General features: G+C 35.9%; 1 protein-coding gene across 1 annotated transcript in view; it reads right to left on the bottom strand.

The window, feature by feature from the left end:
• Window positions 1-7657: 7657 nt before the first annotated feature.
• FSTL5 (follistatin like 5) overlaps window positions 7658-14899 on the bottom strand; it is a gene marked incomplete at its 3' end in the record, with an annotated part of 66126 nt that continues 58884 nt past the window's right edge. The window contains exon 4 of the mRNA XM_027883915.1: window positions 7658-7906. Within this exon, the coding sequence (XP_027739716.1) occupies window positions 7658-7906 (249 nt within the window). The remainder of the gene's footprint in view (window positions 7907-14899) is intronic.

Genomic DNA, 14899 nt, shown 5'->3' with positions numbered 1-14899 from the left:
GATATTAAAAATTGAGGATACAGAGATGATTTGAACTATACTCGTACAGTCCTTGTACTCCTAGCAAGGTGTTAACACTTATGAGAGTACTGAATAAGCAGGATGAGAGAAAACAATTTCTCCTATGACCAATGCTGTTCTAGCTGCAGGTCCAAGTTACCAGGTTAGAAGCAAGGGCACTAGAAGAACGCTAATGCCACCTTTCCATTGGTCACACTTTGTGAGAACTCTACTTCTGATCTTTCCAATTCTTCCTCAACAGTACCAGGAACTACTGGCTGAATTTTAGCACCATGTGCTACATTCTGCTTCTTCAAAACCAGGCTGAAGATGAATAAGTAAGAATGTTTTTTAGAGATGTTTATCCACAGAATGGTGGAGGTTGAAAGAGACCTCCAGAAATCATCTGATGCAACACCATCATTACTGCAAGCATTAAAAGTTTTAAAATTTTCTACCACTGAAAATCTGTGACATCCACAGATCTATCTCTTTGTGTGATGTCAAACAACAGTGATGACCTTACAAGAAATTTTTAACTTCATTAAGTTTTGTACAGACACTATCTAGAGAACACCAATTCCTCGTCTATATGAATGCAGAATATACAACAGGTTAGAGCTGGTCAACACACTCCAGCATTGAAGGAATTGATATAGAAAGACTGGGACTGCTCCAGACACTGAAAACATGGGATGTCTTTGCAGTATATCTTTAACTAGTCAAAAAAAACCAAGCCTTTGAGGTTTGTCATTGCCCCATTCTACTTTTGGTGGTATGAACTTTATGCAAAGGAAGGAAGAAAAAGTAGAGGTCCAAACTTTAGTTGTAAAGCAGTACAATATCACCAAGAGCAATGATGCAGGGTCTGCTGAATGTTTAGCTTTTAAATTAAGCTTGTTATGTGTGGGTTCTCATAACTATCTCGAATTTAGCTTCACTCTGATAATTTAGTAGCAAATATTACATATGCAGGCCTTTCGTGCCAGTTAGTTTACAAAATTCAAGATAATTATGTAGAATTTAAAAGAGGTATTTGTGACAAATCTTACACAGATGTTGGAGGGAAAACAACCAGTTTTCCAAATCTCATGAGTAATGCAACTCAAGAAAATGAATCATGTGTGGAGAGAAGACTAAAGTAACAGTGCTAAAATTTAGCATGGTTTCAAAGCACATCAAAAAAGACCAGTTTTCCATTGGTTAGAGCATCACTTTCCAAGAAGGTGCTGAAAGAAGCAGTACATCTGCAATTAACATTGATTTTTACTCTCTTTGAACATGCAATTACTAATGTTAATAGTTAAAAACATATACAATCCTTGCAAAAATTCAGTATTTAAGATTAATTTCTGAAGTGTTGCACTAAGCCAACATGTGAGATCATCAGCTGAATTACTAATCTAAGTCAAATAATTCCTATCCTCTTTTAAACTTCTTTTGAGATCAAGCAGAACCCTACTTACTTCTTAGATTTCTGATAGGTCTCTGAAAGACTTTTGGTATTTCTTTTCACAATCCAGTTTACACTGAACTTGAGTTATAACTTGAGTTATAACTGACGCTTGACAGTTTATCAGCAGCAACCTTAAGGGTGTATGCTATCTGCAGGAATTCAAGCTTTCAGAAAGAGTGTAATAATGATGTTTTTGAGATTTCAACAGAGAAGCCAAATAATAGCCAAGGTAAAAAAGCAAATACATCTTAGAAAATAAATTCTGTTGCAATGAAAATACTGCAGCACTATATTACTCAGATTAACATGTCATAAATTTCTTTGAAAGATTGCCTAATGATCAGCTTTAAATAATGACTGTTCAAGATTTATGTTTAAGACAAGATGAAATATGTCCTGCAGTGAAACTAGTAAGATGACAGAGACTTGGTTGCTTTTGAAGTACATGAACATCAAATGAGATTAAATAAATGTCAGTGTTTCTAAATTAATATGTCAATACTTCAGGACCCAGTCTAAGACCACACTCACCTAGGGCACAAATCACATATAAATTAAAAAAAAAATTAAAATCTTTGAACTAATCCTGTTGAAATCATGGTAAAGCCTACATCAGTATTCTAGATCTTTTCTGTGGTCTACCGTTGGGATTTAGTTCACTTCAACTCACTCCCCCCAGCCCTTTTTCAAAAGGAAAGCCTACAGCCTTTGCCCTAGTATTTACAGTCTGCTTCTGAAATCCAATGTTGCTTTTACTCATGAGATCTGCTGTGTATCAAACACCAAAGCTTGTTTTGAATCTGTTCCTGCTTACTTATTTAATCATGTTTATTTCTTTTACTGGAATACAAAGCAGCCTGCTCATATCCACTCTTAGCATGCCCTAATGATTTTTTAAGATGCCACCATATCCTCTTCAAGCCATTTTCTACTTTTGATCACTCCTGTTAATGTCTTCTGCACTTCTTCCAGTCTTCCCAAACTTATTTTGAATTTTTCCACAGTCAGCTCTTATCCTCACTGCCCTTAACAACTCAGTCTCAGGAGGAAACTTTCTTGCCTAAGCTTCTACTCTCTTTGGGAACAGTCTGAAAAGCAAATGTTTTAGCAATCTTCAGAAATCTAGACATTTTAGTAATAGTAGGAGGAAATCTGAAGATCACAGAGTGTTTAACAAATTCAAATATTCACCAAATTAAAAAGGAGACAAAAAAAGAAAGTGAAGAATTTAAAATATTTTTAAAATCATAAGGATGTTACAGAAGCTACTTATAAATAAAAATCTTACATATTAAGTAATCTTTATTACAGAAATATTCTATAAAATTCATAGTACACAGGAGTATTTGTTACATGCCTGAAGATTCCAAGCAAATTTCCATTTGTCATAGTGATTGAGTGCATCACTGTATAGAAATAAATACAATGTAAGACATACAAATAGCTCAGCATGTAAAGAAAATATGAGATGAAGTTTGTCATGGGGAATTTTTTAATCTCTCATTTAGAATTACTGGCCTGGGTTTAGGCAAATGAAGCAAAAGAAATTAACACAAAAATGAAAATATAACTGAAGCTTATTTGACATCCAGATTGTGACATTCACTACCTGGTACATTGTCCTACACAAGAGTCCAACTGAACTTAATGGAAGCTGAAGATGTTTTCAGCCTTCTAAAATCCCCACAAAGCCATTAATTTCACAGTGCCACTTCACAGAATAAAGGTAGAGGTGGAGCCATCCATTTGAATTGCCACTCTCTGAGGCTTGTTAAAGCTTCAGCTGGCAACAGCCAGGAAGGGCTCAGACAAATGCATCAAGCATGGTGTGAGTCAGGTGATTGATTTGCTTTTCTTACAGCAAACTGAACTTGCTCTGAAACACAAAGTGCATTGCTTGAGAACATCCAGGACACCAGAAGCAGAGAGCATGCAGAAGCCACCTAGCCTGTGCATGCTCTTATGTTCATGCCCTGGATTAACTACCTATTCACTAAGCAAACAAAAGCAGTGCCAAACCACAACAGAATCAGCATATCAGAATTCCCAGCTCATATGGTCAATATCAGAACTAATGAATAATCTAACCTTTGAACTTTGAATGCTGTCATTAATATTTCCTTTAGTTCCTCATTCATGTTTCTTCTTCTTCTTCCCATCACTGAACTCAGAATCCTGGCAGTTGACTATCTCTTTTTTTCCTCATTGATATTTTTAGAAAGTTTCTTAGATCAAAAAGCATTTTCTAAAGAGCTCTTTTCCGTTATTAGGATAATCCTAAATACTGCATATTTTTATAGTTAAGGCCTAAGAGCTCTTCTGAAAGCCTTTGCAAAACTGTCATTCACTAACATCCAGTTACAGGACGCTGGACTTTACTGGTGGGAAATAGAAGACTCTACAGGCATACAAAATTCTAATCTAGATATATAAAGAAGGGATTAAAAGTAAACACCTCCTCTGCAGAATACATTTTGATTCTATATGAGAAGAAATTGAGACAGTTTATTAAGCAACTCTCGAGGTCACAGTCAGCATCTAACCAAGCCATTAGAAAAATCTTTTCATCTGTTGCATCATGACATGCCAATAAGTAACTGATGGAAAAATTACAGCAAGAGTGGAGGAAAAGTAATTTCTAATTTAGTGTGGCCATTATCTTGATCCGTGTCAAAAATGTACAATTTGCATAACAGTCTCAATCATCCAGGAAAAACAAAGAGATACTTAAAACTTTCAATTTCAATTACCTTGTATGCCTGTGTTGCACACAGTTTGGAAAAATGGGTGATTTAATTTGGTGTGAAATAAAAAAGCTAGCAAGTGACAATGAAAAAAAGGGGGAAAGGGAGTTTAATGAATCTGGTGATAAATAATCTAAAATGAAAGGCAGGTAATGGACAAGAATTTGAAGTTTCAGCAGCATGTCAACAGTAGTCAGAGTTGTCACTAGAGTACAGCTTTGAAATAACTAACTTTCACTGCCTTAAAATACATTTCAAAAATGTTTCAGACATTGCTCTCTGTGAAGGATTTGATATTTTTTGTCTGTGTTGTTCCAATCACAGCTTAGCTAAGGCACACATTTCTCAGTGATGCTAATGGAGTTTCAACATATAAGCCAAAGATTTCTCTCATTTAGGAAGTCAATCCTTTAACTCCACTTATCTTGTAAGTGTTTAAAAGGGCAATTTTCAAACCATTAAGTAGAACTCATGATTTTTGAGATCAACTATAAATCATTCCGTTACAAGATGTATTATTTAAATAATTATAGCTACCTAACTGCCATTGTAATGTTAATTTGGTATATAGGACATTTTCTTATAAAATTTTATTCTTCACACACAGAATACTAAAGTGTTTTCTGGTAAGCTTACTCATTTAAATAAGGTGTATTTCTCAGCTTCGCTTAAGCTCCATAGCCAACCTAAAACTTGAAACTTATTTAAGAAGAAACATTTTCCTCTGAAGAGGAAGGGGGAGAAAGAAGAAATCAACCCTGTAGGAGGATTTGAAACCCAAAAACCACAAAACATGACATTGCTAGAGATAAAATTTAGAACAGAAAAAATATATTTAAAAAAAATACTAAGGACACAGTGGTTTGATCTGAAAATCAATGATGAGTAATAAACCAGAAAGTAAAAATACTTAATTGCTGTCATAATATAGTCATTGTTGACAGTGACTACCTTATCACCTTGCAGGCATCCTTGTAGGAATCTCTTTCTCTTCATGCCCTGCCCCAGTGCAGATTAGCCTATGTTGAAGAATTTTGTGAAAGGCTCAACAAAATGCTCAGAATATTTGTTTCCTGAATGCAAGATCTTTTTTGTATTTCTCTGGCCTCAGAAGCAGCTCTTTGAAGTGAGATCATTTGTGCTAGAGGATGTCTGCTAAACTAGCAAGGAGGACGTGTGGCAGTGCCCTTCTGACACCGTCAAGTGTCTCACCACTCTCACAGTAAAGAATTTTTTCCAACTATCTAGCCTAGATTTCCCCTCTGTCAATTTGCACCCACTGTTCCTCAACCTATCCCTAGCGTTGCTGATGAAGAATGCCCCTGGCTTCTCTGTAGCCCCCCTTCACATACTGGAAGGTTGCTGTGAAGTCTCCATTCAACCTTCTCCAGGCTGAACACCCGAACTTTCTCAGCCTGTCAATGTAGGGGAGGTGCTCCAGTCCTCTTATCAACCTCATGGCACCCCTCTGACTTGCTCCAACAGTTCCATGTCCTTCCTATGCTGTGGACACAGCAACTGTAAGTCGTACTCCTGGTGGTCTAGTGGTTAAGGACGCGGTGCTGTCACCACAGAGACCCGGGTTTGATTCCCAGTCAGGGTCACTCCCCGGGCAGATGGAGCTCATTAGCCCTGTAAGGCAATCCATCTACGTCCTGAGGACCTCGCTGCCACTGTCTAAGCTCGCTTGGCCCCGGCAGATGAACCTCAGGATTAAAGGGTGGGCTCAGTTCCGCGCACACTGTGTCTCACCTAAAAAATCCAATGCGCAGGTTGGAAGGTGTAAAGACCTTCCCCAGTTCTTCGTTCGCGAAGACTGGCCAACAAGAAAAAGTCATACTCTGAGTGGGGTCTCACCAGAGCAGAGGAGTAGAATCACCTCCTTCAATCTGTTGGCCACACATCTTTTGATGGAGCCCAGGATTCAATTGGCTTTCTGAGCTTTGAGCACACACTGACAACTCATGTTGAATTTTTCACCAACCATCACCCCCACTTCTTTCTCCACAGGGTACCTCTCAACCAATCCTCCACCCAACCTGGGATTGCCATGACTCAGGTGTAGGACCTCCCACTTTGCTTTGCTGAACTTCATGAGGTTTGCATCGGGCTACCTCCCAAGCCCTTCCCTCCAGCACGTTTATTGCACCACACAGTTTGGTGTGGTCAGCAAAGCTGCTGAGAGTGCACTTGATCCCACTGTCCCTGTTGCTGATAAAGATGCTGAACACCTTTAGCCCCAGTAGTGACCACTGCAGGGCACAACTTGGCACATGGACAATGAGCTATATTTCTTCATGGGAGCTTTGATTTGGTAAAAAAGCCTCAGCTCTTCATTTAAATGACAGTTCCTCAATGATGAATGTAGTGAAAAATTCAACTTTTAAAATTTTTAAACTGTCTTCATTTGAACAACCTTATACTAATATTTTAACCAGAATTTAAAAAATTGTATTCAAGTGAAATATTGTAATTTAAATGAATGTTCCCTACAGAGGTGAATTTCATTTAGCAGAAATATTTTAGTAGACTTCCTTCTGTGGTGATAGTAGTTATTAGTTGGTATTACTCAGAGTGCAAATATATCCACAGTATAGAAGACTTTTTACAAAAACAGTACAGTCTTAAAAAAAAAAAAAAAAAGAGAATCAATTCAACCCCTAGGTAGACTAATTAAAAAGGGTCTTCTTTAAAAATATTTCCCCTCCCCTCCAAAACCATCCACCTATTTTAACCAGTAAAAACATGCTGCAAATCCATAAAGTATTCATAAAAATGCTTAATCAATGTCTGTACTGGCAGATTTCCAGAAACCTGCAAGGTGTGCTCAAATTACACAGAAAAAGGCAAGTTGCTATTGTTGACATCTTCAGCATAAAATACTTATTACAAGGTGTATCTCAGCATTCTGGCTGGCATCTCTCAGCATTCAGAAGATTAAAGGGTAACTAAACTTGCATGCTGTCATAAGCATACAAGTAAACTCTTCCTTGTCCAAATTCAAAGCAAGGAAGACCCTTTTAGCCATGAACAAGCTGCTGGTCCAACAACTTCAATACCAAATACAAGCACAGATCCTGCAACCTTCCAAAACCCCTCTGAAAATATAAATTCTGTTTTTCCCATAATAAAGACTAACATCCCAGGGCTTTGGGACTGTAAGTGCATTCAGATGAATTAGGTCAGCAACCACATTTGTAAGGTAAGCTGGAAGAGATTAGTTTCCAAGAGACAACTGGTTTAGTCAGGTTAAAAAGAGGTGATTGCCAAGAGCACTGAGTATAAATAAAAGGAAAAAAAGAAGCCATAAGATATCTCTGGAGTGCAATACTTACTGTATTAACTTTGATTCATTTATTCACTGTACACTCAGTGCAAACTCCATAGAGATTTAATTGAACTGCTTGAAAACACATACTCGATAGGGATATTCCAGGTACTGTTCAGCCACGCTTACCTTTAAAGAAACAATCTTCATTGTGTACAATGGTGACCTTTTGCTTTTTCAGACAGGCAGCTCTGTGCACTTCGCAGTGGTTTGGATAGAATTCTCCATCAGAACCACACACAGGCTTGTAATGTGGTTTGCAGTGTTCCATGCACAGACACTCTGCTTGACCAGTCTTCCCATTCACAACGCAGTGTCTGCCCAGACCACAGTACTTGTTTTCACATGATCCAAAATGGCCATCCTGACCAAGATAACCTTAAAAAAAAAAAAAAAACAACAACAACTTGATTTATTTATTACATTTGGTTTAATTGGATGCAAGATACAAAAAGGATTGACTTGTGTACATAAACTGATACTATGTCTTTTGTTCCATCCTTGACTGATGTTTAACATAGGTCAGTCTGAAATGAAAAAAATTTAGTCCCTTCATCATAACTTTTCTGTCATATACTAACTGTAATTAAGAGCATGATCTAGTAACAAGATTTACTCTTCATTAAGAAGAACCCCACAGTAAATCATGTATTTTTAAGCGCGTATTGAAGTTTTTCACCTTAAGAACATTGTACTACTGCATGTAATAGAACAACGCATTCTTGAGAATTTACATCATAGAATATCTCAAGCTGGAAGGGACTCATAAGGATTGTTGAGTCCAACACTATGCTTCTCACAGGACAACCAAAAACGAAACCATAGGAGTAAAAACATCATGTAGAAGCTCCACAAACTCTGACAGGAAGATAAAATAGACATTCACACATGAAGACTGAACACAAGAATAGCTAGAGCTGCATCAAGGCTCTTAAACAACATAGAGAATTAATAAAAAAAAATAAAACAACAAAACCTCTGTGGTAGCAATATAGTAACACTCCAGGGAACAAAGCATGGATGAGCAGGACATTCAAGTGAGTGGTGCCTAGGAGTTAAATGAACCTCTAGTGGAATTTCAATGAGGATAAGTGTGATTTGGATAGCAAACAGAGTTTTAAGAGTGCTGCAGTAAAGATAAAGGAGTTTCTACTGGTCACAACTTCCAGTTCCTTCTGCTCCTAAAACATGGAAATGGATTATCTGCATTAGGCTACCAAAGACACCTGTCCACTTTCTATCCCATCTGCTGCTGCCACCACGTAAGATAAGGACTGTTTGTCAGGGGATCTGCTCCTGACAGAAAGGCAAAGTTCAGTGCACAGTAATACTTCCTTATTATATCTGACTGCCATAGAACTATGGCTTCTTGGCAACGGAAAGGGTATGATGTGAAAAATGAAAACAGAGTAGTCAATTTCAATGATCAAACTTCAATTCCGTAGGTGTTCTGATAACAAAATTGTGTCCTAAAATAAGCATAAAAATACTAAAATGCCTCCAAATGTGGAAATAAGACATTGCCCTTCTGATTACTTCCTTTTATTCTCTCACCTCACACTCCTAACCTCCAGAATAAACACCTAGCATTCTAATTCCTTCCAATACATTCCTTATCCTCACAGCCTAGCTGAATAATACTTGGCTAAACCATACAAAAATAGTGTGAACAAACAAATCATAATGCATAATCTGGTAATAATTTGGTCATATTAAATTCATTTCCAGTACTGAAGTGCTAACACGTCAGTTCCACAGTTTGACGCACATTTCTTGTAACCACGGAGAATTTATGTTCTTCACTTTAGTGGCAGAAAAAAAATCTTACCGCTTGTTCTTCCTAAGCTTACAGGTCTATTAGATAACCGTGCTTTGATTTCTTGCTTTCTTATCCAGTACAAATTTTCTAGACTAAATGTACTACAGAAAGCACACAACCATAAAATTGAGTCTAATGACATGCTTTTGTTATATTACTTGATAACAATTTAAGCACAAAGTTAAGGGGACTACATATTCACCTCAGGTGTTATATGGCTGATACAGCTACACTACAGTGATTTTGATTCGCATGTATAGACCAGACTGATGGTGGGTTTAACTGTTCAAGCACCAAACTGACTTGAAACAGCCAAACCCAATTCAGTATTAAAAATTTCCCATAAGTTTTTGAAGATATTTCTTCTTGGGCCAGTGTATCACCACTATTACAAGAAACAGACATTAATTGACAGAAATTCACGTAAAGCCAATTTCCTTCTACTAGTGCCAACCTCAGATAAGGCCTTGCAATGTCCAAGAGTGCTTTAAAGCATAGGTCATGCACACATATCACATTACTTAAGAACAACTTGGAAGTGAGGGAATTGTTATGGTTCAAGGCCAAAGTCCATAAAATCATTATTGTTTTTGCATTCTGAATGGAAAACAAAGATCTCAATCTGACAACCTCTCTGAATTATTGACAGGTGTGTGGTGACTCAACAATACACTGCTGTATTTTGCTATGAAAACACAACCAATTTAAGACTACGCTTGGGATTTCATTTTAATACTATAATTGAATCTGATACCTGAATGCAAAATAGGCATCTCCCTTTCAGATAAGGGAGAATGATTTACATAATATATACATGATGTGTAACATAGACATGATATTTATAATATTGGTATATGTCAACTTACACCAATTATGGACAGCAATAAACGAGCAATATTTTTGCCTTAATGAAAAACTACATTTTTTATGAAATGTTTTATAAGTGTTTCAATTTTAGACCATTAAATATTCAAAAACAATACATATTTTTTCATCCTCATATATCTTCATATGCAACTTCTTCAGTTGAGGTCTGTGGTAAAATTCCCATTGACCTCAATAGAGGCAGAGGCCTTAAGTCATAGTCTTAGGTTTAGCAGGTTTAAGAAGCACTGTTCTGTGCTGAAAAGGAGCAGCTATGTAGGCTATCAAGTGTTTTATAGTACATGCAGTACATATTTAAGAAGAAAGGTTTAAAAGTATACTCTGAAACAGTCCACCAACCAATGGTCACCAGATTACCAGATCACTCATAGCAAAAAAAAATAAGTAAAATCCATGCAATTGCAAATGAGGTGACAAAAATGTTCACAAACATAAATTTGAACTAAAGTCCACCCAATTCTGAAAATTTAAACAAACCAATAAATTCTAAATAGCTACTGTGAGATACTAATAAACGAGTTTAGACAGCAAACTGACCAAACAGAAAAAAAACAAGTAAAACCAACTTCTGCTGCTTTTCATTGCTCCAGCCCAACTTGCAAAAATCACTATATTTGACAAATCCTTCTTTTTATTTTATATTTCAAAAAAAGGTATTTCTATAATTTTCTTCTTGGAATAGAACTGCTAAAAAGTTACAGGAATCTTGTAATTAACCCCCTATATTTTCAAACAATATGGCCCATTTATGAAATGCCTGTTTCAGTGACTCTTAGGAAAACAAGACTACTATTTTTCCTTCCTAGAATTATTATTAATGGAGGTATACTTTGGATAGCATAATAATGGAAAAGGGTTGGGGTTTTTTTTAGTTTTCTGAGGTTTATTGTTTAGCATGCAACACCCATTAAGGAGACCATCACCATCACAAACACCAAGCGTTTCTGAAGGTTGTTCTTCTATCTAAGCATTTAAATTTAGGAAGTGAACTTAGGTTTCTATATTTAGATATAATTCAATAATTTAGTGGAGAAGGCAAGCAGCTCGTCATATTCAATATTAAGAGAATGAAAACCAGTCAGGATGACAAACAATCTAACCATAAATGTTAATATTTTTCCATCAATTTGTTATTGGTTATGTGAGGACAGGTAAATCTGTATTTGTCAAACGTCACAACATAACAACAGGAAAGTGTGCACTCATATTAGCAACATGCACTCAATTTTCAACCAAAAAGCTATAATATTTATGCATTCTGAGAGTACCTACAGTACTATGGGAAGCAAAATGTATTTTGTTCCATTAGAAAGTAAGGCAGGAAACATTTAAATTATCATAGCCTTAAGTTAAAAAGAAATATCTTATTCAAGAACTACCAGTAAAAAAGTATTACAGTCAAGACAGCCAAAGCAGTCTCAGATTTTTCAGATTCTCTTGAAATTTAAAACTCTTAACAGATAGGAAATGAAATACAAACAAAAATAAAAGTTTTTTTATTTTAAAAAGTGTGAGAAGGTGAAAGTGTTTTAGCTGTTAAGAAAAAAAAATAATAAATACAGTTTCAAGTTGTTAGTTGGGATTCCTCATAGAAGTTTCCTATTTAAGGCTAGTACTACAGCACCCAGAGTTCAGCAAGTTGTAGGTCACACTTGAATAATATACAATTGGGAATTAAGTGGATATTTTAGCATGCAAAAGGCTCTCAGAAATCTATACTTTTCCGTTTTAACTAATCAGTTTAAACTAACATTCCACAAGGAAACTTTGGAATTTCATGAGAGAATGAATCACCATGTTCTACAGTTGGCCCTGGGCTGGAACAAACACAGGCTTTCTGTATGCTGAGCCCTCTCTCACAGACTTACTACTTTTTATTTCTCTAACATAATTTGCACTCATGGTTTCCATCATAACTTGCTGCATTATCTACGTGTCATGTAAAACAAAGTGGGAGCTCTTTTTGGAGATAATGCATCGATATCCTGTGTACAAATAACTAATGGTTATTACTGGTGTCCTATTCACCCCTCTTTTATTTAAAACCATTTTGTAAATGACAATTATAACTCTACAGTTGTATCTTTGTTTAATACAAAGGCCTATGAAAGGCCTAACCAAGACTGTAAACGTTACTTTGGTAAGTGTTCAGTGTAGTCTCAAGTTCCACATAAAACAGAAAATATGTCAGGGACATCAGAGGGAAGAAGGAAGAAAAAAAAAAAAAAGGTAAAAAAAAGTAGAAAATAAGATTGATCACCACCTATCATTAATACTCATAGGGCATTAACACTGAACATGACCTCAGAATGAACTGTATCTGCTCATAAATATTAAAGGTCTAGACTTTTTCTATTTTTAAACTGTAGTATTTTAGCAGCAGTTCTTTGACAAATTTTGATTACACTAGCAAGAACAGCTTGTAATAACATAGACTGAGCATGACACTAAATCTGCATTACTCATTATCTAGCACTCTCGGTATATGAAATTATTAATTAATTTAGCATTTTTTATTTTGGCTAGAAATATTTTGGATAGGGGGAAAATGTAAAGAAAAAGGTGGATTACTTTAGAACAAATCAAAATTTGTCAATATAATGCTTATGTTAATAATTTTCCACCTCTTAACTAACAGCACATATCTTAATAAACTAAAGAGATAAAGATTTCAAACTGTTCTTACCAATCTATTTTCCAAATATGGTAATAGAGGGCCTCACCTTAGGATGTCTTGATTTGAAACTATAGCATCTTGATTAATTGGCTGTTGTGTGAACCAATATCGTAACAATACTGTTTTAACAACTGAAAAAACTGGTTTTATTAATGGATTTGCATGCAAAGTAATTTTAATGTGCATCTTCCATAAATTATGTCCTGACCTTTCTTGCAAATTGTTAAAGCAAGAAAAATTCTTACTCCATATTTATTTGCTCGTCTTTCTGCAACTGACTTATCCCTAACACTTATAAGTCATCTTCAGTTTAAAAAGTCTTTCCTGACACTAACTACAACCTGAAATTCATACAGGTAAAAGGACATATACCCCCAGATCTCAAAATATCACCTTCGAGACCCTAGATTTAAAATCTCTTCCTTAAAAACAAAATAAAAACCAAAAAATTTCACATTTTTTAAAAGTTAAAATTAAACTCAGAGGTGTCTCATCTTTACACTTAAAAGTCTCTTCTCATCTCTTCACATTCAAGATTTTTTTTTCCTCTCAGCTTTTCTAGGAGTTTAAGTAGGAAGAAAAAAATATACATTAATTAGCTCTCCAGTACATTATGAAGTTCTTTGTCTACATGGAATATTAGAGGCAGAAGGACACAGAGAAAGAGGGAACTATGGCAAGAAATTATAGCTGAGAAAAATTACTTAAGTGATAGCATTTTTCCTGACTGCACAATAACATTCTTGACAATTAAAAAACCAAGGTACAATAGTCAAGTACAAAGCTCATTCCTCTTAAAAGAAACAAAGAGCCACTTGTCTAATTAAATTTGATAGAAGAGAAAGTAGTAAATTTTGCCACATCACAGGTAAGAAGAAAAAAGATTTTATAAAAGAGAAAAATTGTAAAATTATGGTCCTTCGCCACAAGGAAAATCATTAAAGTACCAATTTAAACTATGGTCATAGTTTGAATACAATTACTATTAACAAAATAGAGAAATGCCTGAACTATATCCCTATTCACAAAGGGTTGATCATGAAAATAAACATTCTGAGCATGAGTTCATCAGCACTTCAATTACAGATGAACAAGTCTGAGGGCCTCTCCTGCCTCGTGCTGTTAAGGTATAACCTCATAATGTTTGGCAATGAGATAGAAGATCAAAGAGCTTCAAAAGATGACCAATATATAGCCAGAAGAATGTGCTGTGTCACTCTGATAAGCAACAACAAGCAAGCCTGCACATATTGAGTTACCAAAAAAAACCAAAAAAAAATAAAACAAACGGTGGACATGATGTTGTGAGGGAATGTTTTAAACCAAAAAGTAGGATTAAAAATATGGAGTTCAAGATAACTACAGAAAGGTAAATAATTCAAGGTTTACTTAAATCAATGCTTTCTATTTTCTAATTATTTGTAAAATAGCCATACAGCAAGACTGCTTTAAAAAATTTAGGGATGGGAATAAGCTTTTTTTAGAATATTTTTCTCCCTCCCAAGGGTTTTTCAAGAGTAGAACTGCAAATTTGCTTTGAAAAAGATAAAACAAGAGTGAGCTATTCCCATTTCCACCCCAGAAAGAACTTCGCTTAACAACTCTGTCAAGGAGTTCTGTGGCACATACTTTTTTCCTAAACTCTGCTGTCACTGAAAGCAATAATTTGGATCTCCTTCAAAGTTTACTCAGAGTCAGAGACAAAACAGAAGACTGCGTTGGCTGCACTAATGGTTCAAAGATGCAAAGGTGAAAACCAAGGACAATTAGAAGCACCACAACCATGCAGGGGTAGGATGAGCACCTGCAGCTTCAGCCCACAGCCCTCCACAGTAGCCCCTTGCAATTCATACCCCTCAGCCCTGCTCCCACCTGTAGAGGTGAAAGAAATTCATACAGACCGCTGACCATTGGCTTGCTGTGTCATAGTTTTCCTTCAGCTTCAGCCAAGTAAATACTTTATAGAACCATTTACTTTGCCTGTGTGTAA

This window comes from Empidonax traillii, unplaced genomic scaffold (assembly GCF_003031625.1).
Source record: "Empidonax traillii isolate 1590-97213 ecotype Southwest subspecies unplaced genomic scaffold, ASM303162v1 scaffold137:size1056949, whole genome shotgun sequence".
Taxonomy (NCBI): domain Eukaryota; kingdom Metazoa; phylum Chordata; class Aves; order Passeriformes; family Tyrannidae; genus Empidonax; species Empidonax traillii.
The sequence above is the reverse complement of the archived record's forward strand: the minus strand, read 5'-3'. Positions and strand labels throughout refer to the sequence as shown.